Source organism: Elgaria multicarinata, chromosome 7 (assembly GCF_023053635.1).
Source record: "Elgaria multicarinata webbii isolate HBS135686 ecotype San Diego chromosome 7, rElgMul1.1.pri, whole genome shotgun sequence".
Classification (NCBI taxonomy): domain Eukaryota; kingdom Metazoa; phylum Chordata; class Lepidosauria; order Squamata; family Anguidae; genus Elgaria; species Elgaria multicarinata.
In genome coordinates, this window is record NC_086177.1 from 8,222,023 (window position 1) to 8,249,671 (window position 27,649).

The window sequence follows — 27,649 nt, forward strand, 5'->3', positions numbered from 1 at the left end:
CACAGCTCCCTCAGACAGAGACCTCCCGGACCCACTTTCTGGCCGAAGCAGCTTCCTCCCGCTAAATCGCATCCCGCCCACCCCCTCCCACCAACGGCACATAAATAAACATCAAAGAATCCATATAGGAGAGAAGCCCTACACATGCCAAGAGTGAATTCTCTCCTATATGAAAAGGTTTGCCCTTTTCTCAGAGGGCAAACCTTAATCGACATCAAAGAATTCACACAAGCAAGAAAGCCATAAAAGTGCTCAGAGTTTGCTGGTTTTTAAAATTTTGTACATCTGTTTTTAATTTTCATTGTTTTTAACTGTTGCAAACCACCCAGAGAGGCTATGGGGTGGTATATAAATGTAATAAATAAGTAAATAAAGGGGGGAAACGCTTAAACGAGACAAGAGAAACTGACTCACCTGCCTGCATGCTCTCAGCTGCGCGCGCGCCTACTGGTCACTATGTACAGACCCACATTTATTAACCATCAAGGCGTCTTCTTGTAGCATCTCAAAGACAAGCGATGCTTTTGTGAACTTGAACCTACTAGTTTGCATTTGAAATGGATACCAGCCCAGAAAAGTTTCGATCACAAGGCCATTTAACTGGGAGTATTGCACTCCCCATTGCACTCAACTGGACTTACTTCTGAGTAGACATACAGGGGCGTTTTTCAGCCTACCAGGAGTTGGACCTGCGAGCTTTTGCATGCAAAAGATGTGCTCTTCCACGAAAGATGTGAGGACTTGAAAAGGGGGTGGGGTCTCAGAAACGTTCAGTGTGTTTCCCAGAGGGTTCAAAGGGTTTACTGACTCGAAATCAGTTACATGTAGAGTGTTACAATTAAGAGAGTCTAGGGCTCCATCACACCAGTGTTTTATCGCACTCGTTTCCCGTTTTGCAGCATGGTACTTACATGACTTCGTGCCTGTCCTGCAGTCACCCCACCTCTTCCCCTCCATTTTCCATGTTTTCCTAGAGTGGGGAAAGTCTGGTTTATTTCCTCCACGTGAGATTAACCCGCTTTTCTGCCCACCCCCATGTATTGCCATCCTCGCACTATGTCCTTTGTTGGGGGCATTAACTTTGAAGGGCGGTCTTGCTGACAAAAGAGGGCAGGGCAGTTCTCTTCCAGCATGCTGTGTCAAACAGACTTGTGCTGAGTTGGTTGAATGGACTTTTGCTGCTCTAAGCCCACTCTCATTGCCCGCAGAAACGGCACCCAGCCGATGAAACATTGAATCGGTAAAATGCTAGACAAAGCCAGAGCGAGGGGGGAAGGCACCCACATCCATCACAATGACACAACCAATGAACTGAAGGGGGAAGGAGACGGGGCGTGGGAGAGCGAACGCGGGAAAGGAGGTTTCACTGGTACAGTGGCGATACCACAAACCCACATGAAAGGAACCACTAGCTTGATGCACTAATGAAATGGAGGTGGAAATCGCAGAAGCAACCTGGGGGTGAAATAGGTGTGATGGAGCACTACATCATTAGAGAATAATTCCTGGGCATTGTGTAGATATATTACTAGAATATTCAAGATGCACTTCTGCTTCTTCAGTGTTCTGTACTGCAAGGCCCAAAGGCCACTGGCAACTCACATCAATGTAGCTTCTGCCTCCCCCGCACCCTTATTCACTCACTCTTTTTTGGTAGCCTCTTAGCAGAGGCTCTCTTGGTTTGTCTTGTTTCCATTAGCAGTGTGAGCTGGCTGCTGCGAGCTGGGCTACCAGAGGAGGCTTCAGGGCTGTGAAGTCAGGAGACCTCTTGCTCATCAGCTGAAAGGTGACTTGGTGGAAAAGTAGAGAACGCTGGTAAAGAGCAACATGGTTGGATAGCTGCAGTGGTGCACTGCACAGGCACTGGAAGTTGGGTGGGTGGGAATTGAATATGCAGGCAGGAAAGAGCAAACAACAGAGATATGCACTATGGGATTTTGTAGCACTGAATAGGACAGAGCCCTCTGATGGGAAAAAGATACATCCCAAACAATGGACCAAAAATGAACCTGTCAGAATTTACCTGCCTGGTGACTAGTTTGGACCATGTAGATGAGGAGAGACCAGACCCAAACAGACCTCCAGCCAGGTCCAGTGCAGATCAATGTCACTTGGTTATTTTTCCTAGCTCTTGGTACAAAAAAAAAAAAAAATGAACAGGATGGATGGAAAGTGGCTGCCATCTTCAAGGCAGTTCATATACAGCCTTTATTTTTTTATTTATTTTTATGAATTGCAGCTTGCTTGCCTTCTGGTGACTTTGAGTTGAACGGAATAGAACTTTCATTTAACTAAAGAATACGCTAGCCAATATTTTTTAATATGCTTCTACCTAGGGAAGTTGTGGGCTCTCCCACACTAGAGGCCTTCAAGAGGCAGCTGGACAACCATCTGTCACGGATGCTTTAAGGTGGATTCCTGCACTGAGCAGGGGGTTGGACTCGATGGCCTTATAGGCCCCTTCCAACTCTGCTATTCTATGATTCTTACGATTGTATGTGTTTTGTTACATCACTGCAACATTGTGTTACTCTTTAATATACATGCACACACCCCACCATTGTGTTATGATAGTTGAGAGGGTACTTCAGGGATCACACCCCATAAATTAATTCTTGAAGCCCAGAACACTCAGCAGAGATTTAAACATCTACTGTAGAGTGAGGTTTGTCCAGACAGCTGGTGTTTCTCCCCAGGTCAGGGGAGTCACACACATTTGTTCAAGTAAGGGAAACAAGCTAGTTGGACGGAGCAGGAATGGGTCTCTTGTCTCATCCCTTCCAACTTTCCATCTTAAACTGTAACCAAATACAAACTCTATGACTTTTTCATCAGCTATTCTTTTCCACCACTCCTTGATTTGTCTACTAAGTTGCTTCATTAAAAGTTCTGGAAAAACTGAATGGCCTAATAAAAGAATTATGGTATGAAGGATGGTGTACAGGAGACTTATCTCACTTTATCTCCAAAATTACCCTTTGAGGAAATACAAGGCTGAGGGATAGCATCTTGCCTCAAAGTGAGCAAGGATTGGCATGGCGATCGCCCACTCTAAATCCAAGCACTACACCACATCAGTGCTTTGCTGTTGGAGGCAGGACAACATTTGCGTCATGAAGCCTGGGCCACAGAGGGAAGCATGTGACCATCAAGCTTCCACAAATCGCTTCTAATTATTGCTCAGAATGTGCTATAGCTGACTTCTGCTTTGAATGCTTCTTTGGTGAAGCTTCTTTAAGCTGCCACCTAACCTCAAATGTAACTTCAACAGAACACAATTTCTTGACATTACAGACACATTGTCATAGGAGGGCAAATCATGCAGCAGTTCCACAACTAAAGGAGAAGCATCTTTTGACTAGAATGTAGTGGATAAAGGTGAAAGTCTTTGGCAACTGAAATTTTTCAGAGAAGCAGAATGGACTGAACAGACATTCGTGATGGGCACGGGAGCTCATATATGTGTTTGGTTTAAGTGAATGCAATGTGCACATCTATGTAAATTAAAGCACACTTCTTTACAGGGGAGAGGACATAAAAGTATACAGACAAGAGTGTGAAGAACGATTGTGAGCTTAGACCAACTCCCCTTCCTCCACCCCCATAGAAAAATTATAAAGGGTGTGTTTGGACAATCTCTCTGGGGGTGCGGGGAGAGAAGCCATTTGCATAATTCCCCGCCTGGCAGCACAGCTTGGTGTGCTGTCTGAACTCAGCGTGGCAGGGTTGACTTCATACCCACCCTGCATCCTCTACTGCACATTGCGGGTTGTAAGGTGGATACAAAACAATCCCTGCTGCTCCCCATGCTGAGTTTAGACAACCTGCAGTGCATCACAGGGGATTATGCAAACGGTGGTCATGCACAGAAGACATGGCTTCTTCCCTGTGCACAATCATCTAAACCCAGTCAAAGAAAGGACAGGCAAAAGCTAGACTGTACCCCTAGTCAATTTTTGATAGACCACCTGGTTAGTGGGATTCTTGTAAAGAATATAAGTCAAGCTGGATCTTGAACAGAGCTATCAACGTCTAAATACATTCTTCAGCAAGCCTAATGCTTCAACCATTAGGGGAGCCTAAAATATTCTTTGTGAATTAAAAAAAAAATCCAATGCGTTTTAGCTAAAAAAAGCAAAAGCAGACCACATAAGACTAAAGTCCATCCCTCTATTAAGTTACTAAGCTGCAGCTGTGAGCATTGCCTGTTAGACCTCCATCAAGGAAAAATACATTTATTTATTAATTACATTTTATACTGTCCAATAGCCGAGGCTCTCTGGGCAGTGCACAATTAAAACCATAAAATACAATGTATCCAATAAATTTAAAACGTTAAAAGTTTTAAAATGCAAAATAAAGTAAGTTACAATCCAGGGAAACCCTGTGTAAAAAGGTATGTTTCCTGCAAGTGTTTAAAGGATGTTACATTTTCCGCCTCCTGAACTTCACTACGGAGGGTTTTCCAGAGGGTGGGGGCCCTTACAGAGAAGGCCCGCCGTCGAGGTTCTTCATTGGTGTCATTCTGTTTGTTTCGGAATGTCTAGCAGGAGCTCTTCTGAAGATTGTAACTGTCGCCTGGGACGGTGGTCTGCCAGATATGCTGGTCCCAAATTATTAAGAGATTTACAGGATAATAGCATATTAGCATAACCTTGTATGTGGCTCAATAGCCAACAAGCAGCCAGTGCAGTTCTTTTAGCACAGCTTTTATATGTACATAGCTAGGTGTCCCTGTGAACACCCTAGCTGCTGCGTTCTGTACTAGCTGCAGCTTCCAAACCATGCACTTGGGTAGCCCCACATACAGCAGGTTACAGTAGTCTAATCATGTGCCTCTGTAAGGCATTTTTACTTTCACAAGCATTTGGGGGAGGGATGGTTTAAATTTTAATGTGGGTTGAGGGTTTCTAATGGAAACTGTTCCATTTATTGTAAAGCACCACGATGTCAGAAATGGCGAGGTGGCGCTATAAAAATGTTTTTAAATAAATAAAAGAACAATTGTGGCTAGGCTAACCCTACCCAGGATTGGGTGTACTAACTAAAGTTGATGATGGGTGCTCTCAGCCATCGAGGTAACCTGGGCCTCCGGTGTCAAAGATGGATCCGGGAGCACCACCAACCTACGGACCTGCTCTTTCAGAGGGAGTGCAACCCCATCCGGAACAGGCAAATACCCCAATTCCCATACCTGGAAATCACCAACCCATAGGGTCTGTGTTATCAGAATTCAGTTTATTGGCCCTCATCCAAGCAATAACTGTATCCAGGTACCGGTTCAGTACATGCAAAGCCTCTCCCAATTCAGATGTCACATAGAAATAGAGCTATTCTCTGGAACCGACCCTGCAGGTAGGAGTCAAACCACTATAAAACAGTGCCTCCAACTCCCACAGTTGGTCCAGGAGAATACCGTGGTCAATGGTATCGAAGGCCACTGAGAGATGAAGTAACAGGGTCGTACTTCCCGTCTCTCCCTGAAGATCATCCATCAGGGTGACAAAGGCTGATTCCATCCCAAAATCAGACTTGAATCCAGACTGGAATGGATCTAGATAAACAGTTTCATCCAAGAGCACTTGCGCAGGAGAGGAACTTGGCTTCTTCACTAACCCAATCTTTGCCGGAAAGCCTTTTGGGTGTGTGTGGAGGGAAAGCATGGTCTCCAACTCCTTGGGGATGGGAGCAAAGTATTCGGAACCTTCCAGAATCAAGGTTCCCAGCAGGTTACATTAATCAATATTGCTCAATTCTAGCCTATGGTAGGATATCTGAGTCCATAGTGACCTTCACAAAAAGGAATACGAAAGTCAATTATCAGTCATAACCAGCATACTATGAGGGAAGGATACTGCAGGGGTTGATTAAATGAGGTATTGGGAGAATTAATTCCCATTGACTAGGAGTGCGGGGTTATTGTTTGCCTCTTCCTACACCATCATTTTGTGGGGTTCCATTATCGGAAACAGATGAAACATATGTGTAATCAAAGCTTCTGCCAAGCTGAAGCTTTCTCTGGTTTCAAAATGGCTACCAAGTCAAGTAATCAAATAGCAGTGCTTCAGCAATCACCCAGATATATACCTAGATGAACTTATTGGCTTAGCATTCTGGACCTATGAGACACAGAAGGAAAATCAGCAGCACAGATGTCAATACTCTACCAGCAAAACATCACTGCAAATCCATTCCTTTGCTCTTTGTATGCAGCACTCATTAGAACTCATCCAGATGAGGCACCGCAGCCCACAATTATAAGCTCACAATAAAATCCTTCTGAAGCAGCAAACAGCCATAGAGAGTGCACATACTGGCCCATGCCCAGACTAGTCAGGGCTGAGACATGCTGCAACTCTGAACCTCTTGAGATTAAAAATGCTGACATAGCACTTCGAGTTGCACACTGAGGAAATGCTCTCATTGTTGGGCTGTATATTCCAGATGCTGTGGCATGATACTCTATTCATTGAGTATGAGAAGTATATGAAGTATCTCCATTGCCAACCTGATTAACTGCAGGACCTCAGGCTCTCCCCTTTCCTGAATCTTTGTAACATGGAGATGAGCAGTGAAGAGGCACAAATTCCCATACCATCCTTTAAAAAGCACCTTCTCAATGTGGAGTATTAAAAATATTCCACATTGAGAAGTTTCTCTCTCTCTCTCTCTCTCTCTCTCTCTCACACACACACACACACACACACACACAGAAACAAGCGTAGGCGGATGGGGAAATCCATGTTTCAGTATAAGCAAAAGAAAACCCTATATAGATTCAGGAGGATACCAGCCAGCTACTTTATTAAAAATAGAGCAGTAAATCAGTAAAGCACAAGGAAAGAAAAGAGAACAAATATTAGATAAGCAATGAGGATGAGAAACACCCCTGACAAACTATGTGTTAGGTCAACTAAAGAAAACAAGCACATGTAGCAGTGACACTTCATGCCAGAAACACATCATAGCACAGTTCACTTCCCCTACTAGCTTTCAACAGTACTGGGCTAACTGCAGACATGGGCTAACTGCACTGGGCTAACTGCAGACTAACGGGCTAACTGTACTGGGCTAACTGCAGACTAACAGCTGCAGACATTTGGATGCTCTACTTCTTGCCAATTTTCTTTAACTGCTAATATACCTATCAATAATGAACTGGGGCTTTTTATAATGAAAAAAAGCCTAGGCTTATCACTTGGGCAGTATCTGGAAAGTGATAGTCCTTTAGGTACAAGCTGCAGAAAATTTTTAGAGCACAAGCAACAGCACTTTCAATTGTGCTCAGAAGCAGAGTAATAATTAGCAAAGCTGTTTCCAAACTGGTGAGAAATGTTATTTAGGGACTGTTCATGGGTTAATTCCATTTTTTGTTGTGCCTCTACTGGAGGAGTCCTGCTCAGGGGAGCTGGAGTCCCTAGAGACCCAGGGTATTCCAGATCAGGTACTGCCACCAGACCAGCAGGAGCCTGGGTCCTCATGGGTGATGGTTACACGTCCATCCTTGTCAGGATACTCTGTCTCTGAGGCAGAAGCCAAACAGTCCTCTGGCCCCAAGGTCTATCATCCCCTCAAGCGACAGGCCAGTAGGGCCCTGTGAGAAAGAGTGCTTGCAGAGGACTCCTCAGGAGTAGGGCTCTGAACAGAGAGCTTTGATTGCTGCAGCTGAGCTCTGGGTGGGGCACAGCAGGCTTTGGAGTTAAAAGCCCTCAGTGTAGACCTAGCCAGTGTTAGAGCAACACCGTTCTTGCCTTGATTGATGCTCCATGTTATTGAACTTTGGACTCCTTATTGCCTCTGCCTTTAGACTGCAAAATGTATCTGATTGCACCTCTGCCTGTTAATCTGGCCCATTCTGGTATTAACCTGAACCCCACTGGATAGAAACCTGTATGCTGGCTTCATTGCATTGCTTCTATGTTAGCCCTGCACTCAAGAGTCTGCAGCAGTCAAGCAGGACAGATTTGCCACAGCACATGCTAGGCATGCAGCCTAGTTCCATATTCAATCCACAATTGGGAGTTATGACATCTGAACCCTAACACTATAGGTTAATTGTGGGTTAAGCAACCTACATTTCATCTAGCTACTAATTATATGTTAATAAGAGAGAGCTTCAGCTAGTGGGCGATATAAAAATTCAATAAATAAATAAATAAAAATAAACCCACAGTTTGCCACTACTACATATAAACCAGCTCATTGGGTCACTCCGTTACCAGTATTCTGAATTGAAGTTTTCAAGAAGACTTTAAATTGATCAATTAGCACAACCAGCCCAGGTGAACCATAACCCTATCCAGAGCAGGTTGATCACCTCCTCCTTTGTCATATGACCACACACCAGCAGTACCCCCTGCCTTGTCAGGACTGAGCTTCAATTTATTAGCTCTCTTCCAGTCCATCCCATTTCCACAACCTCACCTACCTTAATTATGAGAAATAGAGCTAGATATCATCAACACACAAATGATATATCTCCAAATATCCGTGGTTTCATATAGACAGGAGAGGCAAAAGACAATGGGAGATGAAATAAAAATGTAGAGACCTGCATAGTAACAGTTCCTTAGATTCACGATAGAGAATTGGACTTGAAAGGTCTAGGAATATGTCCCGTCTCTCTGCTATTGGCTCACAATTTGGGCAAATTGCTATCAGTACTTTAGTTTTCCATGTGTAGAACAGAAAAGATATCCACCTCAAGAGAGGTATTATGAAGACAAATACAAATATTATAGAATATTTGAGCCATTCAGAAAGATAGGTCATGAGACCCAGATAAACCTTTTATAAAATAACCTGCTAAAAATGTTAATAATCCTTGAGATGTATCAACTGCAACCACATTCATTTTACAAATGTCACAATAATCTTCAGTCCTATAGGGACCCACATCATTTTGTAAAACTATATACACTTTGCTAGATGAACATGTCAAAGTAGCCGTCTGTTCCCAATACACTACAGGAAACCAGAATCACAAGCACGAGCTATACAAACATGAATATGCAGTTGACTTACATACTGGCTTATCCAGTCCATGACCATCTATCCTGATCTAGACAGTGGCTCTCCACTTTCAGGCCTTTCCAAGCTCTCCCATTCAATATCATTTTAAGCGGAGACAACAGGGATTGAACCTGGGCCCTCCTAAAATGCAAAGCGTGTGTTTCCTCACTGAGCCATGCCCTCCTTCTCAATAAATTCAAGTACCCAGAGCTTCAAAATTAAAGGCAGCACCAAGTACAGTAATTTATGTATTTTAGAAAGGCATCGCCACTTCTTCTAATAGCAAACTCATCTGGTGAGTGGCAACAGGATTGTAGCCATTGAAATAAGAATGAGATAACAGCATGGTTGGAGGGAACCCTGAAATATGCAGAAGTATAAAATGAAGTATTTAGTGGGGGAACTAAGAAGGCAAAAAGAACCCAAACAGCCGAATGAGGATAAATGCATGCTAGGTGATTACACAATGCCAAGTGCCTGTTGGAGAAAAAACAAGGGAAACTGGGAAAGGGGAGGGGAAAGGTGTACGGGTGGTTGGAACAGGCCATGGCTAGTTGGAACACTGAGCTCCACTCTGCAACACTTTGTTGCAGGTCCCATTTGCTCTTTTAATAGAAAACTCAGGTGGCTGTTTGTCTTATTAGTTTGGAAATGAAATGGGGCAACCCCAAAATAACCTAGTGGCTTCTACATAATCAGGAGACACTCTAGGTATACAGAAGCAGTTAAGTTTGGGGAAAAAATTGTCATTTAAAACTATCGTGAAGATTGCCTGATAGGAACCTGTGAATTTGCACAATGTTGATGGTAGCTGGGCCAAGAAACAAAGGTGGCAATGACAGTGCTTATCACCCTCATATTATGAAATTATTCACATACAATCTGCCAGCCCCAAGGAAAACATCAAGACTGCAGGAATATATGAAAATGACCAAGTATGACAAAATGAAAAGGACCAAGTATGACACCCTATTTCAGAACCTCTCTTTTCATAAGTATCCTCTGTTTCACTGAACTTTTGAAGTCCATGCACTTGAAATTTTAAGTTTTAATTCCACCCAATTACAATCCCTAAGAGCCCACTCGACTACAATCCATGCTAAATTCCAGAAATTTAGGGGGGGGGGAGATAGTTACACAAACTACATTAATAATAGTACCAATATGAAGAGCTAGACAGCAAAGAAGGGCTACAAGGAATGGCAATAATTTAAGCTTTCTTCCCAGAACACCTGTGTATAAGGAAAGATTAAATATGGTATACCTTAAGAAAATCCACAATGACATTTATGAAGTAGAGATGAAGCTACAATAGTAATTTATTGATCTAAATAAGTATAACAAAAACAGCCTATGGGGAAAAAAGTTGGAATCCTGTTGATGTAGCCACTGAAGTTACAACATTCCAGGTTTTATACTTTTATTCTTCAGATTCACCTGGCTTGCGAATATCATCAATCTTCAGAATCATTCTAACCATCTGAGTGGCCAGAGAGATCTGTTGCTTTTTGCCAATTAAAGTTTCTATGACATGTTGTTCCTTCATATCTGCCAAGAGAGAAGACATCTGAAAATATTATATCCACTCAAAATAAAAGCACTGTTCAGCTCAGTTCAGACAACACATTAGTCAACGCAGTATGAAAACTCCACTCAAAGATGGAGTTTTTAGGAGATACTCCCCACACAACATATTCTAACTCCACTGTTGTGGGACTGTGGGCTACCGCTGCGGAGTTGAGTAAAATCCATTGTGATGTTTGATTGACAGTTCCTCCACCCTCTCTCCTCCCCCAGTCCATGCTGCAAAAACAAAACAAAACAACCAATCCTGGCAGCTCTCCTAGAGCAGCACTCACTCCTTTCACCACTCTTGCCAGGGAACTCTATAGCCAGTGGAAAAAAATGCAACAGAAAACTCAGAGCCCTCCACACGACATGCAACACAATGGTTGTGCAGGAACTCTCCTCTGCACAGCGTGGATATTCTGCATGGAGTGTTTTCCAAACAAAAAACCCTCCACCGTTGCATGGCATTTTCCCAACAGACAACACATTTCTCAACAGTGGTGTAAAAACTCCACTGTGTAGTTCTAAAACCACTGTTGAGAAACGTGCTGTCTGAACTGAGCCTTCAAGTCACGTTATATTTTCCAAGAGAAGACAAGAAAACAGAAAACACACAACTGAGTCCTAAACCTCACCAGTTTATCTATGTGGCTGCTGTCTTAAGGACTGACTATACCACAGCTTTTAAACTAAGCTTAAATCAAAAAGTATTGATATATGCAAGGAATAATATTTTACAAATCATTTTTGTAAAAAAAAAGTGGTTGAAACAATTCAAATAGGATTTATTTGCAGACTCCAGAAGGATCCATCCAGCCTGTGCATTCAAACCAATGGTTGCTACAGTCAAAGGGCTAGAAAGATCTGAAGGAAAAAACACATGGGGCGGGACTACAATCTCCTCCCTGGAATGTCAAGGGCTCAAAAGGCAAGGAGTCTTTTATGAAATTCAGTTTCCCCATTTTTGGTGGGGAAAGGCAAGCACAGAATGATAAAGGCATTCATGGATTTGTTTCTACATAATTATGCATATTAGAGAGCTCCTATTCAAACTATTGTTCCACTCACAGACACATCTGAAAACAATGCTAGCACTCCCAACGCAGCAAAGTTCTTACCATTTGTCCCTTTGCGTAAACAATCGATGCCCAGAGCAGGGTTGTTTTCCTTCACTTGCCGAGCCCGCACCATAGCCATGGTCTGTATGGGATTCATTCCACTATTCTCAGAGAGAGACATTGGGATAACTTCAAGGGCATCAGCAAAAGCTCTCATGGCATATTGCTCCAGCGATGGGCACTAGGAGAGTAAAGATCAGAACTCAAGCATAAGAAGTGTCTGGAAAGAGGTCCTGTTACAGCTTAACGTTTGAACAGATTATACTGCTTTTTAGAAGATGACAAATGCTGTAGGCAAAAGCTCTTCACAAGAATCTACTGCCCATGAGCTGTGCAACTCAACTTTCAACTGCATAGTACTTTGCTTTTTTTACACCATTTAAACATCTTAAATTCACTTATTCTCTTTAGAAAGTACAGGTGCACACATTTTACATTGTACAAAGGAGAATTACTCTTTTCCACATTAAAAAACTGTACTTCTGAACTGTTATCATCATCACAATGAAGAGTTGTGTATTTTTCATATGACCATCATGTATCGTAAAATGATATGCAACACAAATTTGGTTGCACCCTGTCTGACATATTATTTCATGACTACAAATATACTGAGGCGAGTAGGACACTGCTGTTTGCAGGTGCTTCTCCAGAAACTACGAGTACAAGCAAAACTAAATCTGCAGTGCAGTATTACGGCACCTATGATTCTGCATCTGTTCAATGGAAAGTTGATTAGCGCAATGCACAGATCAATGTTCACTTTTTTCTTTTCATTTTTTTTTACCTTATCTGCAGTTTCACTAACAGCCAGCGCACAGGAAATCTCAGCAGCACCTCCGCCATAAACAATGCGGTTGTCACGAACAAGATTCCTGATCACACACAATGCATCATGAAGGGATCGTTTAGCTTCTTCAATTATCTTCAATTATAGGAAGCAAATGGAAATATACAAAATGTTGATTATACCAGTTTCCAATGAAAACAGAAAATCCCCCAAAGCATACAATACTTGAACAGCAGTATTGACTGATTTAACTTAAACATTTATACACCGCATTCTAAGGTAAACCTCCCATACAAAATCTAAAACCATGGGACAGAATAAAGCAAGCGGGGGAATCAAAATGAACAATTAAAACCAATAGCATATCCACCACAGCACCCAATAATGTGTTAATTCAATTATTGGCTAAGCTAAGTAGGTAAGTCCTTAGGAACCACCTGAAAACCTATAATGATGGTGCCTGGTGGACATAAATTGGGAGTGCTACAAGCGGGGGCTACTACCAAGAAGGTCCCATGCTTTATGCCAGCCAGCCTAATCACTGACAGGTGGGCGCACAAGCAGAGCCTCTGATGTGGAGTACGAACAGGCTGGTATGAGTGAAGGCAGTCCTTCAGTTAACCTGGAACCAAACCATTTAGGACTTTAAAGGCCAATTCTAACATTTTAATTTGGGCTCAAGAAGTACACTGGAAAGCAGGTGCAGTGGGTATAATCTACATGTTACATGGTCCAAAAACTGAACACCTACTCCTTGAGTGGGCACATTTTTTTACCACTTGATAAAGTTTCTGAACTTGCAATCTGTATACCTGTTTGACTAGTCATGCCCATCGCCGCCACCTGAGCTTCCTCAGATAGCATTGAGTCCAGGAGAGCTCCCAAACACCATACTTGATCATTCCAGGGGAGTAAAACCCCATCTAGGACCAGTTTCAAGTCTCCACCAGCTTGTTCACCCTCACCCATTCCAAAAACACCTCCAGACACAAGTTCAAGAGTTCCACAGTTTCCCTGGGATGCAAGGATGAAAATGGCAGGTAGAGCTGCATGTTATCAGCATACTGATGACCTCAGCCCAGACCTCCAAATAATTTCCCCAGCTGTTTCATGAAGACGAATGGTGCACAACCTTTTTGCCCCCAAGGGTCATATCTTATGTCAGATATAGGGCTGGGAACCATGTAAGTGCACCCACACAGACAAGGCATATACACACACTTCTCTGCAGATACATTTTATTTCATCCTATTTTTCTCATATATTTTATTCTTTTTTATCCCACCCTATACATCTTATAAAGCAATTTCTTTTCAGTCCCCTCCCTGCTTTCATTCTTACAATTTCGGGGTGGGGTGGGGGGGAACTGTACTTAGCTCTGCCTTCTGGCAGCAGCAGCAAGCCTTTATGTGGTAGCCTTCTAGGAGCCTTCCTTGCTATAGAAGCTCAATTCCTAGACCATACCCAGATGTAGGGAAACAAAGCTTTGCAATGGGCCTTAACCCTTGTTTTTTTAAGTGACTGCAGCAGATGGTGGGGGGTCTTGGGGAAGCACTAGAAAGGACTTTGGGGGTAGCCTGTGGCCCATGTGTTTTATACTCCAATGTAGCATATGGCACAAGATAGCCTTTGCAGCAGCCCTTAAGCCGATGGCCATGAGTTAGAACAATGGTCCCCCAGCACAACCTTATGACACCAATCTTCTAGGAAGGACTAAAGCCACCATAACATTGTGTCTCGCAAGCCCAATCCAGAAAGGGTACTATGGTCAATGATACTGAAAGCCACCAAGAGATCCAGGAAAACCAACAGGGTTGCACTCACCACCCCTCCATTTCCCAGCATAAGTCATCTACCATGTTAATCAAGGCTGTTTCTATTCTAAAAGCAGGGCTGAAACTAGATAGAAATGGATCTAAATAATCAGCAGTATCCAACACTATTTGGAGTTGAGAAGGCACCAAGTGCCCTAACAACTTGCCAAAGAATGGAAGATTAAACTAGGTAGTAATTATCCCAACAGGTTGAATCTGAATTTGGTTTCTTTAATACTGACCTCATCACTGCCTTCTTTAAAGCAGCAGTAACTATATGGTCCCTCAAAGATGCATTAACTATCTTCCAAGGTTGTCTCCAATCCTGGCAGAATTCAATAGCATGGATGAGAAAGAAACTTATGACAAGGTTTAAACCTCTAAGTCGTTTGCTCATGACCTCAGGCTGTGAAAGCTGAAAAGTATCCATAACAACATGACTAGACTAGCTCCATCCATATCAGATTCTGTCAAAACTACGGCATCTAAGTTGGAACAGATACAAACAACTTTTATCTGGAAAATGTACAACAAATTGGCCACAGTGGACCTTCAAAGGTTCCAGCTCTTGCACACCAGAGCTTACACTAAGGCGGCTCTCCATCAGCCTCCAAAGTCAGATCTTCACAGTCCTCCATCTCTGCAGAAGTTACAGGTAGCTGGAAGCTTCAACTTGATCAAGTAATGATCCCTCCAAGCCAATGGAGCCACAATTGATTCTCTTTTCCTCCATGTGTAGTACAGAAAATCAAATCTAATGCGTCCTTCTAGATGTGCTAAGCCAGATATACTTTTGAAACAGGCCAATGGCGAGTAACAAATCCTGAGCCATACCCAACAAGTTAATCATGGAGTGAATGTTCAAGTCCTCTAAGACCACAAACTTTGAGGTTGATTCAATGCTTGAGACCACCACAGTCAGTGTTGGTAGCAGGGTGAATAGTGCACCAGCAAAATCCCAATCGTGTCTCGGGTACCCAATAACAGGCACAAACGCTCGCCGCTCTGACCATGTAACTCCACTTCTGAAATCTCTTCATTGGCTTCCAATTCACTTCAGAATCCAATATAAACTTCTCCTGTTGACCTACAAAGCTTTTCACTATCTAGCTCCTTCCTATCTCTCCTCTCTCATCTCACACTATTGCCCCGCTCGTGCTCTTTGCTCCTCTGATGCCATGTTTCTCGCCTGCCCAAGGGTCTCTACTTCCCTTGCCCGGCTTCGCCCATTTTCTTCTGCTGCCCCTTATGCCTGGAACGCTCTTCCAGAACATTTGAGAACTACAAGTTCAACCGCAGCTTTTAAAGCTCAACTAAAAACTTTTCTTTTTCCTAAAGCTTTTAAAACTTGATTTTGTTCTGACTTTATACTGTTAGTTTTACCCTACCCAGTGCCTGTTTACTTTCTCTTCCCCTCCTTATTGTTTTATTATGGTTTTATTAGAATGTAAGCCTATGCGGCAGGGTCTTGCTATTTACTGTTTTACTCTGTACAGCACCATGTACATTGATGGTGCTATATAAATAAATAAATAAATAAATAAATAAATAAATAAATAAATAATAATACCTGATCAGAGAGATTGAATCCCTATAAACCAGGGCTACTCCTGCTCCTTCTTTCTTCCCAATTCAAGAGGATACATTTGGAATAGGTTAACATCTCCACTTTCATCCAATCAGGATTCCATGATCCAAGCAAAGTTGGTATGCTCTTCCACAATTAGGTCAGAGACAACACATACCTTCCCATTAGCTGACCTGACATACATTAAGAGCAGCCACATACCTGAGGAGACTGCAGGGAAAGCTTCCAAAGTTACCAAGGCTTGGGGGCAAAGTGAAAAAGGGTCCAAATTGCTGTCCCTCCAATCATCATTGCCCCACTACTGCCTCAAAACCCTCTGCCTCACATTACTCTTATAATGGCCCCATCTTCTTCCTGGCCAACACTCCCTTTCGTCCTCCTATAACTACCATTTTGATCAAAGTTACACATGACCGTTTTTCATTCTTTTTAGTGGCTTAATCTTGCTTCAATCCCATCCTGTTTCCTAAGGCAGCACAAACTGCAAAAACGAATTTGAGCTGCAATCCTATATTGATTTACTTAAGAGCAACCCTAATTGAATTCAAGCAGACTTATTCTGAGTAGACATGTAAAGAATTGAGCGGTTGTTTTAAGGAATCACACCGCCCCTTCTCAAATGACTTCTGTCTGTGTTAACAGACGCAATGAAGCACAAAAATAATGGGTTGAATCCAAAGTTCTGCTGCACTTCCTCCTCTCTCAAGAAAAATTATGTTTCTGCCAAGGGTCTGCTCACTAACATTCAAAATGCTAATTATCGTAGAGAAATATTATGCTTTCAGCACATTGAAATACAGGGAAGCCCCTTTACTCCCACCAGCATGGTATATATGTGGAGGCAGCCACCAGACTAGTTACATTAAAGTAGTGGAAGAATCTAGTGACATGGCTTATTTTCCCCATTACAATTTGGTGGCTTCTTGGGGCTGAAGATTTGTGGGCCAGTTGTGATGCAGCCATCTTTTCTGAAACACATCCAGCCCTGTGAAGGCACATTGCCAGCTAGGACCAAAACTAGACTTATAGAAGGAGCACAGTGCAGCTCAGCATCAAAATGAAGAGGGCGGCTCAAGTGAAGCAGAGCTTATGCCAGGCTATGTACAGAAGCTGGGAGTTTCAACTGGGAATAAGGGTAGGATGGAAGAACTATGACATTGTGAATTGCCTAGCTACCAAGAGAAAATGGGGCAGCGTGGGCAACTCCCAGATCAGTAATCACATCCTGGTAAGTCTGAAATGTAGAGAATAAAAAGATTTGACAGTGGAAAGAAGAGGGACAAAGGTAAGGGTCAGGGATTTATGGCACAGCACGAGTTAGGCCATATTGTGTCAAACGTTGAAATGCAAAGGAATGCAGTAAACTGGCTTGGATCTAAAGAAGTACAAACAGAAATGAACTTGGGCAAGGCTTTTCTCCCAAGCCTACTTGGTGCAGCTGCATGCCCTCTCAAATGCTGTGGGTCAAAGGACTCTCCAGAACTGTGTTGAATGTAGTGTGAACGCACCCCCCCTTGCAGAAACCAGTCCCAGGAGGGGTCGGGGGGGGCTGCATTCTGGTTGTGCAACAGCAGCTTTGGATCCAAGCCACCATCTACTAAACAGACTCTCCCTGCAGAATTACAGAAGCATGGCCTGGAAAGGTGAGACAGCCTGCCATTCTTTCTAACATCCAGAAAGGCAAATGAAGACTCAATATACATTTATCCCATTAATACATATTTTCAAGCATCAGTTAGTTAGGAAGGCTCAAAGTGTGAAATTTGGCTTGGGGAGATACAGTGTGAGGATTTGAAGAGTCTAGCCAGAATGTTCAAGTGACAGATCTGGTTACTCTGACCTTAACTGGAGATAGAAACTGAATTTCCACTGCCTCAAAAGGACATGTCCTTGCAATCCTACCAACTTTATCAATAAAGTATGCCAATAAGGTTAATAAGGTGAACAGCAAAGAAATGGAAGTGAAGAAATGCTTTCGATGCAAGTTGCACATCAAACAGAATACTCCTTTTGTTGAACATGTCACCACACTTTCACTGATGATTATCTGCCTTAAATGAACTGAAAGGGAAATTTACTAATTAGAATGGTAACCCAACCCCAAAGTCTCTAATGCTTTGCCATGGACTTTGTTTGAACTTTGAATACTTTTCTTCAGTTGCCAATAAGTACACATTCATACTGAAGAATGTTCTTGTTCTTGCCACAACACAGGAATTCATACTAAGGCAAATCAGAAGCTAAACGGTAAAAATATTTAACGAAGTGGAAAACAACTGCTGGACAAGCTATCCAATAATATTAAAATCACTCACCATTTTATTTCCACCTCTAATGAAGATGGTCACAGCTCTGGAATTCTGACACTGCTCAATTACAAGCATTTTGTCTTTTGTTGTTCCAAATGAAATTTCTCTGACAATGCCAGCAAAACCTAGTTTTTCAGGTGTGAGCTCACAGAAACGAGGTACAATGCGGCCTCCGGTTGCAATGGCGATCAACTGAAAGTAACAAGATAAAGCTGTGAGAAAGGAGAAACAAACTCAGGACACATCAGGAATAGTGAGGAACTCATACTTACTTCTATTTCAGGGCCCCCAACCCAGCGAACAGCAGGCAACTCATTCTGAAGCAGTAGGTGATTGGCCTCATCATCAAATCCCCACTGGCAAATAGCGAGGTTTGCACCAGTGTCTTTGATCTAAGTATACACATATATATATTTATTTTTATTCTGCCTTTTCCTGTAAAAATGTTGAGTTTAGCTTACGTGAAATACACAGAATTCCTTTCTAGATAGCGATTATACATAGCCACTTAACTTCAAATCTAACTACTCCCAGACCATGGGTGGAATCTATTTAAGTGCTTCAGCTGATAGAACTATTTCCATCAGAAGAGTGAGGCAGGGGCTTCAGACGGAGAGGAAATTGAAATTTGGAGCGGGGGCACAAGAGTGGAGGAAAAAGTCTCATCACTTGAATAGTATATAGGATTTCACCCCAAATACTGTCATCATTAAATTGCCAGATACAATTCAGAAAACAATGCAGCAATGAAGAGCCACCCAGATTTAAGTTTCGTATTGGAAATGGAGATTACATTTTCAAATTCTAGCAACGCAGTTTAATTTCCTTTTAGGCACAAGAGCGCTAGTGACCTGCAAAGCATATTCCCTTCCCCATGCCTAGTAAAATCAGAATTATGCTGATGTATCCAGACACGATATTTTATAAGAATCCTAGTATTCAACTTCTGTCGGTGGAAAATTTGGATAGAGAAGGTGCAGGCATTTAATTTTAAGGTTTGAATTTATTCAGCACTGAGTACAATAAGTCACTCTTTTAGTAAAATGATTAAGGTATCATTTGGCAAGAGCATTAAGATTAGTTAGAACAGAGATACTGATTTTCAAAACTATTTACAAGCCCAAAAAACAAGTACATATCATTCTAACCTGTTTCACCATCTCATCAAACTTATTCTTCTCATACTGCTGCAATGCCTTGTAGTCTTCAACAGATGTAACATCAAGCTTATGTTTCGTTTTCGGCTTAGGAGGCTCAAATGGGCAAGTCAAAATTGCAATTTTAGCATCTTTGACTTCCTGGTGGAAGAGGGGTTACATTTTAACAATGCAATAACCTCATCAACTTTAATGACAAAACATTAATAGTTCCACAAGAACAAACCGCGTGTGTTTTAAAAATTAATTAATTAATAAGTATTATAGGTCCATAAAATAAAGCAGCAAATCCAAGATTTAACTACTTTAATTACAAACATCCAATCACTAATCAAAAAGATTACTCACTTTAGGCATTTGTGGATGGCTGAAGTCTTTGTCCACAATCACACCTTTTATTAGCTGGGTGTCTTCCAGTCTACCACCAACTTTGCCTTGGACTTTAATCAGCTCAAAATCAACATCTCTACGTTCCATATCTGCCACAGTTAGTACTGCATTTACAGCTATTTCTGCCATTTGTCTGTGGCAACGATTGATTCTAAACACAAAAGGAAGCTTCATTTCAGCTATTCAGATAAACAAAAATAAGTAACATCAAATAGGAGCAAACTACACACTCCTTTAGCACTTTTTTATTTATTTTATTTATTGCATTTATATACCGTCCATAGCTGAAGCTCTCTGGGTGGTTTGCAAAGATTAAAAAAACCAGGACATTAAAAATAAACATACAAAATTTAAAACCGTAAAAATATAAAAACAGCTAACATTTAAAACAATTTTTAAACTCTCAGCCAGGCCAAAGATAGTTAACAACCTACGCTGTTAAATGCCCGGGAGCAAAGAAAAATCTTGACCTGGCGCCAAAAAGATAACAGTATTGGTGCCAGGCGGGTCTCTCCTCAGGGAGATTGTTCCATAATTATTTTTTTAAGTGTGCTGAATATTGTAGTTCTATTTTGAAGTAAAAGCAATATTCAGCACAGTTGCTGCTGGTGAAGAAAATTGATCAACAGGAGAAGAGTAAACAGTAATCTCACCTTCCTTGTCCTGCCCTGGAGCAGAGGGTGGAACAGAGCAAAGGGAACGCCCTAGCCAGAAAGCCTAATGGAAATCCTCTGAGCCCTGGGAGTTCAAGATGCAGGGGAGCCAGCAAGCGAAGCAAAACTGGCAGCTGCTCATACTGCCTTTTGCTTGTTCACTTTAGCCCAAGCACCGTGGCAGGGGCCATCTAGTGCTATCTAGAGAGAAACTGAGCAGCTACTGCTGCCCACCCTTCCATCTATGCTGCAACACCGAGAGAGTTGTTATCCTCTCACTGATCAGCACTATTCTTCTGGGTGGCACAATGATGGGGAATGAATCCTGTGAGCCCCATGTTTCCCACATCGCCCAGTGAGAGAGTGAATGAGCCCCATGTAGAGCCAGCTGGGATGGTCCCAGGGAGGTACTGGAATCTCCCCAGCTTGTTGTGCTTGGGGACTTCAATATATATGCGAGGCTGCCTAGCTAGGAGTGGCTCAGAACTTCACGGCCTCCATGGGTCTGTCCTAATTAGAGAACCAAGCTAGTTTCCACATTTAATGTTTTGTTCATTCCCAGAGAATCTGAACACAGACGGTTTCCTAACAACTCTTTTTTAAGAACTAGCTACCTTTTTAGATAGTGATGAGAATTAGCTATCAATTTTAAGATACTCCCAATCGTATACTTACACTTTAGAGCCTAGAGTTGTCTTTGCCGTCTGAATGAGAGGCTCAGTGTTCTCTGGATCAACAGGAAAACTGTCACTGATCTTGTCCAAGTTTTCAATGGCAATGCGAGCAGCCTGTTCATAACCGTCTGCTATTCTGATAGGATGAATACCACGATCCAATAAGTGCTCTGCCTGTTCCAATAGTGCACCTGCAAGAACTACAGAAACAAATGTATAAGAAAAAGTTGTGCCTATTTAGGAAATTTCTTCTCCTCCCATGCCCGTATCTTCTTATATATTGAGATTTACCTCGAGAGAAATCTCAATTCCTAAACAGAAAGCCAGGAAGACTGCAAACGCTTTCACTAGCCCACCTGCCAACATATGTCCATGAGAATCATTTCTGGAAGATCAACTGTCTTTAAAAAAAAGTCAATTCTTCCAGTTTTACAAGAACTTCCTTGACAGGAAACTGGGCAATCATTTACCTGCTAAAAGTGACTAGGTAAGTAGCTATTTATAAGGCTTTTGCTGGTAAATGTAGCAGTTAACCAACCATACACTATTTTTTTTAAAAAAAACCCACAATTTTAAGGTATTGTATAACCAATTTCTTGAACTAGCCACTTTATCAGATGCCATGAACAGCCACATACCATCTCCAAGCACAGGCACAAGGTGTGCAAAATGACAGTGTCTAGCGCCAGTTCTTTTTAACAGAACATTAAATAATACTCAATTCATTTTCAAGTATTTTCTCTCACATGGTGGCTCAGTTCACACAACACTTTTCTCCACTCAGTGGGAAAACTCCACTCAACGGTGGAGTTTGTAGGTGTTACTCACTACACAACATGTTCCAACTCCACCACTCTGTGTGTGTGTGTGTGTGTGTGTGTGTGTGGCCTCCTGTGGAGCGCAATCAACGCAGCACTTGATTGACAGTTTCTCTGCCCTCTTTCTTCCCCCAGTCCTCCCAATGGTATCCCATCAGCCACTGCTGCAAAAAACAATCCCAAAGGCTCTCCTAGAGCAACACCCCCTCCTTTCACCACGCTTGCAGGCCACTGGGAAACTCCACTCAACTCTACAGGTAACTTCATGGATCCCTCCAGACAACATGGAACACAACAGTTATGCAGGAACTCTACTCTGCACAGCATGGAGATTCAGGGTGGAGTGTGTTATTGTTTTTAAAAATTCACCATGGGGTGGAGTTTTCCCTCCAGACAACACTTTTCTCAAAGGTGGAGTAAAAACTCCACAGTGGAGTTATTACACCATCGTTGTTGTGTGAACTGAGCCAGTAGCTTCCGAATTTCAGATGGAGACTACTTCACAGAAAGTCCTGCTCAGATGAAAAGGTAGTAAAATGTGAACATCACCTCAAAAAGAAAAATATGGACACAGTATAAGACTTAGCCTGCAATCCTACACATACTCACCTGGGAAGAAGCCCCATTGAATACATTCTTGGTGACTATACCTAGCTAACTAGGTTACCATAACCTGTTCTAGCTGCATAAATGGAGGTAGTTTTAATGCAGAACTGCAGACAATAACATGAAAGGTTGTAACAGCAGGTTCAAGTGCTATGCCTTCGCAGCTGCTGATCCACTATAACCTGCAATCCTAAATTCTTCATTCAATCATAGCTTTAGTGGCACCTGGTGAATTTTTTCTTTATAAAGAATCAAAATAGAATATGCGAAAAGTGTATTTAAATAATATATTCAAATAACCATCCCAATATGACGTCATTTACATATGTTTGGTATTAACTGCCCAGTTTTAGTGTATTTTATAGAAAAAAATACCTCTGAAATTACAAAATTACAGTAAGAGACTTGCACAAGGTAGTCTTACCAACAACTCCTGTGGTTCCATCTCCAATCTCATCATCTTGAGATTTTGCCAGCTCTACCATAAGTTTAGCAATTTGATGGTCCACATCCATCATATTTAGGATGGTGGCACCATCATTTGTCACAGTTACTTCACCATCCTTGTCAACCATCATTTTATCAAGGCCTGCAAGACATTTAAGCAGACATTTAAAAGTTTCAATATAAATAGAAAAACCTTGTAACACAAGAAGCTTAAAATTTTACAACATAAAAGTCTTAATACTTACCATTGGGCCCAAGTGAAGTTCTGAGTGTATTGGCCACTGCCTTGGCTGCCATTATATGAGACTATAAGAAACACAAGTACAGTATGAGCATTATCCAAATCCTACAAGTACAGTATTTTCCAATCATGCAATTGGTAGCACTTATTTTATAAAGGCAACACTGCATCTTTTTCCACTTAATTTCCTATAACTGAACACCATCACTCTTCTTATATATCAACATTTTTTTGGAACAGCTACTTTTCTTTCATTCTGTTTACATTGAATCGGTATGTATGTGAGAAGTTTTTAATCCTGAAATATCCCTGAACAGTTGTGGTTGCAGTAGAATTTTTTTAAAAAAAACCATTTTATGACTTCAAGAATATGGAAACTCTTTCTAAAGATATCACCGTATTTCTTCGACTGTAAGACACCATCGACTGTAAGATGCAAACTAATTTCAGTACCACCAACAGAAAAAAAGCTTTGATTCTATGAATAATAATTGCATCTGCGATTCTAAGACGCACCCCGTTTTCAGAGATGTTTATATGGGAAAAAAGTGCGTCTTAGAATTGAAGACATAGGGTAGTTCTTAGATTTTTTTCAAACAATTTGGAATTCAAACATTTTAATACCTTGGAGAATAGTGTAGATCAGAGACACAGAGTAAAATGGTTTAAAATAAAACTCTCAATTTGTTCTAACCAATAGGGCAAAACTTGGGGAGGACAAGCAGGATCAAGACAATGTACAGATAGCGTGAACAGGAAGCTAGGTATAATAATAATAATAATAATTCAAGAAGCTTTTGTTAAAGAAATAGGCCTTGAGGGAGGAGCTGAAAATGAAAGAAGGCTGTTCTAGGCACAAGAAGAGGCAGCTACTGTACTACTGACAGCACAGAAGGCACAAGTGAACCTCCACAAGGAGGAGGCAAAACAAATTTGGTGAACCTATGCTGTGCTAAAAGAAAATAGGAGCCCACTGGTGCCATATTATGCCAAAGCTGTTCAAGATAGGCACAAACCAGAGTGACTTGGAATGGTAACATCTAGATCTGAAAAGCTATTTTTGGTTTGTCTTTCCCAATCATCATAAACCCTTACTGTTAGGAGGCTACCCTATACCAAGTTAGACTATTAGTCCATCTGTCTACAGTATTGTCTTCACTAGAAGAAAGCAATCTTTGGAGGATATGGGCACATTTGGCAATATGATAAACAGTCCAGGGCACCACCACAAAATGGCGGTTGTAGGAGTGGCAAAGGACAAGTAACCTATGCAAAAGACTGAGTACAAGGCAGAGCTGGCGTCTGAGCCCCAACACACTTTATAACTCTTTTGCGTCCACAGTTTTCGGTGCCAACAGAAACCTTTCACAACCATCCCAGCTGCCAGTAAAAAATATGTTACTTAAAAGAAAAGAGTGGATTGGATAGTGCACCTTGGTGGCCACCAAGTAAAGTGTCTGTGGGGTTAATCAGTGCCCTTGAAGTAAGCCCATATTATGCCTATGTTGCTGATGACAGTAATAGTTTCCACCGTATTCCACAAGGCTCTAAAATCAAGTTGCATATCTATTTATTTAATGCATTGTACTTCTATACCACCTTTCAAGCTGGGCCTCTCAGCACAATTTATCTAGGTTTTAAAGAAAACAATCTATAAGAATTAGAATACAACACAGGGTAGCAGAGCATAAAGAAAATTAAACGCCAAACAATATTAAACAAAAAAAAAGTAACAACGAAAATCATGAGCAGACTTAGGGAGTTTTGTGGCAGAGACAAACAAGATATGAACCAGGAACTTTAAACCTACTCAGAGCCCACATGCTTCATTTTTTATAGGTGGCTTTTCTTACTTTTGTGGCCTGATCTGCAGGAGCTGCAGAATAAGGTGGGAGAGAGCCATAACATGGTAGAATGGACTGTGCCACTTAAGACTGCGGGGGGGGGGGGGGCAGTTTTGATGTTATAAAAACAGAAAACTAAGGCCAGATCCCTGCTTGAAGGGTTTTTCTTTAAAACAGGGGAGGAAACGTTAAAGGAGATTTTGCCTGTGCCTCCAAGAGATCTGGTGCTTGTGGTTGATGTACAATGAACTTTTTATTGTTTCCAAATTTAAAATGGCTCAACGTTTCGGATTCAAAAGAACCCTTCCTCGGGAGCTAAAACAAACAAATTACAAAACCATTATTTAGTATAAAAGAATGAGGACAACACCCATACAAATACGATGTATTGTGTTGTTTTATCCTGAATTTCTATCATATTTGTATGGGTGTTGTCCTCACAGACGCGGGTTCGAGTGCACGTGTGAATCTCGGCCACTCGGCTCTCTCTTTCTCGACTTAAGCTGTCTCATAGGCAGCTGTTGTGAAGATAATTGGGAAAGCTCCATCATGCACTGCATTGGGCCCATTGAAGGAAAAAAATTGCGGTGTAAGTGCCGGAAATACGTATAATATCTCTCCCCGCCCCATCCTTTTAAGAGTTCACTGTGGGTCTTTTCCTCACACCTCCTTTCATATTACTCCCATCTTTCCGCTCAGTCTGGGATTCATCCATCGCAGGCAGATCTCTTGGAGGCTGGGTGAGAGGGAATAGCACCAATGGAAGTTGGAGAGAAAGGAGAGGCAGGCTGTGGTTCGGATTCAAAAGAACCCTTCCTCAGGAGCTAAAACAAACAGTCTACTTCAGGACTCCAGTAAATCTACCACTGAGCAGGTGGCCAAATTCCTGAATTTGGCCATCCGCACCAGATCGCTTATGGATGCTTATGGATGTTGATTGCGCTTAAATCCACAGATTAGCAATTTTATTATCTATATATCCCTCCCTTTTTCACTATGCTAGGCCCCAATAACCCAATTCTGTTCCCTTTTCAGAAAACAATAAATAACAATATAGTATCTTTAGTGATTTTGTAACACTCCTTTTTTATCCCTACTCTGTATTGTTTTACATAATGGTGTATCTTCTTGTTTTATATTGGTCTGTTGACTGTAAATAAAGAAATACAGAATACAAAACCATTATTTAGTATAAAAGAATGAGGACAACAACACCCATACAAATACGATGTATTGTATTGTTTTATCCTGAATTTCTATCGTATTTGTATGGGTGTTGTTGTCCTCATTCTCTTACACTAAATAACAGTTTTGTAATTTGTTTGTTTTAGCTCCTGAGGAAGGGTTCTTTTGAATCCGAAACGTTGAGCCATTTTAAATTTGGGAACAATAAGTTCATTGTACATCAACCACAGCCCGCCTCTCCTTTCTTCTCCAACTTCCATTGGTGCCAGCCTCTAAGAGATCACCCTGGGAAGGAGGAATCCCAGACAGAGCAGAAAGATGGGAGTAATATGAAAGGAGGTGCGAGGAAAAGATCCGCAGTGTGTGTGTGTGTGTGTGTGATATTATACTGAGTATCTAGCTGAGTATCATCCCTGACAGCTGGACAACCATCTGTCAGGGATGCTTTAGGATGGATTCCTGCATTAAGCAGGGAGTTGGACTCGATGGCCTTGTAGGCCCCTTCCAACTCTGCTAGTCTATGCTTCTATGTTGCATTCTGCACTAGCTGCAGATGCAAGTTCAGCCACGCATAGGAGCGCATCGCAGCAGCCGCCACCCTCTGGGAAACCCTCCCTCGTGCTGCTCAGGAGGCGGAAAATGTAATAACTTTTAAACGCTTCCTAAAACCGTATCTTTTTAAACAAGCTTTCCCTGGACTATAATTTATTCTGGTTTTATGTGATTTTAAAGTTTTAATCTGGATTTTATGGGTTTAGTTGTAAACTACCAGAGAGCTTAGGCTGTTGGGCAGTATAAATATGTAATAAATAAAAATAAATACATAAAATTATGCATATTTCCGGCACTTACACCGCATTTCCCCCCCTTCAATGGGCCCAAGGCGGCGCACGATGGAGCTTTCCCAAATTATCCTCACAACAGCTGCCTGTGAGGCAGCTTAAAGCCGAGTAGCCGAGATTCACACGTGCACTCGAACCCGCGTCTCCCAAATACTGGGCTAGAACTCTTCACCACCACAAGCGCCGGCGGCGGCAGGCGCTGGCCTTCTTCCCGGCCACGCCATTTACCTTGAGGGCCTCCACGCCTGTGGAGCGGCTCTTTCGATCCTGGTCCTTGAGGATGAGGAAAGGCCGCCCGTACTCGTCAAACGCCAGAGTCCCCATGGCCGACATGCTGGCAGACGCTTCCACGAGGCCGGGCGAAGACGGGCCAACGGCAAAGAAAGAGCCCCGCGCAAGCGCTCTCCTCACCGACCACGACGCCCCCTTTCTTCTCGCGAGACTGCCCGACAGACGGCACGCACGCATGCGCAAAGGCTGCCCCTTTGCGGAGAATTTCTCTCTGCCGAGCTCCTTTCTCGCGGTAAAACCATGTTCTGGAAGCGTCCGCGCGCGCACGCGCAAGAGCAGTACCACACCCAGGATGTATAAT

At 42.2% G+C, this 27,649-nt stretch overlaps 1 protein-coding gene across 1 annotated transcript; it reads right to left on the bottom strand.

Moving 5' to 3' along the window:
* Positions 1–10,307: 10,307 nt before the first annotated feature.
* On the bottom strand, positions 10,308–27,448 carry CCT5 (chaperonin containing TCP1 subunit 5). Its single transcript, XM_063130182.1, has 11 exons — positions 27,286–27,448; positions 23,191–23,251; positions 22,923–23,087; positions 21,076–21,274; positions 19,706–19,898; positions 19,349–19,498; positions 18,473–18,592; positions 18,207–18,392; positions 12,487–12,624; positions 11,700–11,880; positions 10,308–10,560 (listed from the first exon to the last, which is right to left on the bottom strand). The coding sequence occupies exons 1-11, from the start codon at positions 27,388–27,390 to the stop codon at positions 10,433–10,435; spliced, it is 1,626 nt and encodes a 541-aa protein (XP_062986252.1). The 5' UTR covers positions 27,391–27,448; the 3' UTR covers positions 10,308–10,432.
* Positions 27,449–27,649: the final 201 nt, after the last annotated feature.

Coding starts and splice junctions, on each gene's coding strand:
- CCT5 (XM_063130182.1), bottom strand. CDS start 27,390: ATGTCGGCCATGGGGACTCTGGCGTTTGACGAGTACGGGCGGCCTTTC. Junction 19,899..21,075: donor ACAACTCTAGGCTCTAAAGT/GTAAGTATACGA, acceptor TTTTGTGTTTAG/AATCAATCGTTGCCACAGAC. Junction 18,593..19,348: donor TTGATGAGATGGTGAAACAG/GTTAGAATGATA, acceptor GTGTATACTTAG/ATCAAAGACACTGGTGCAAA.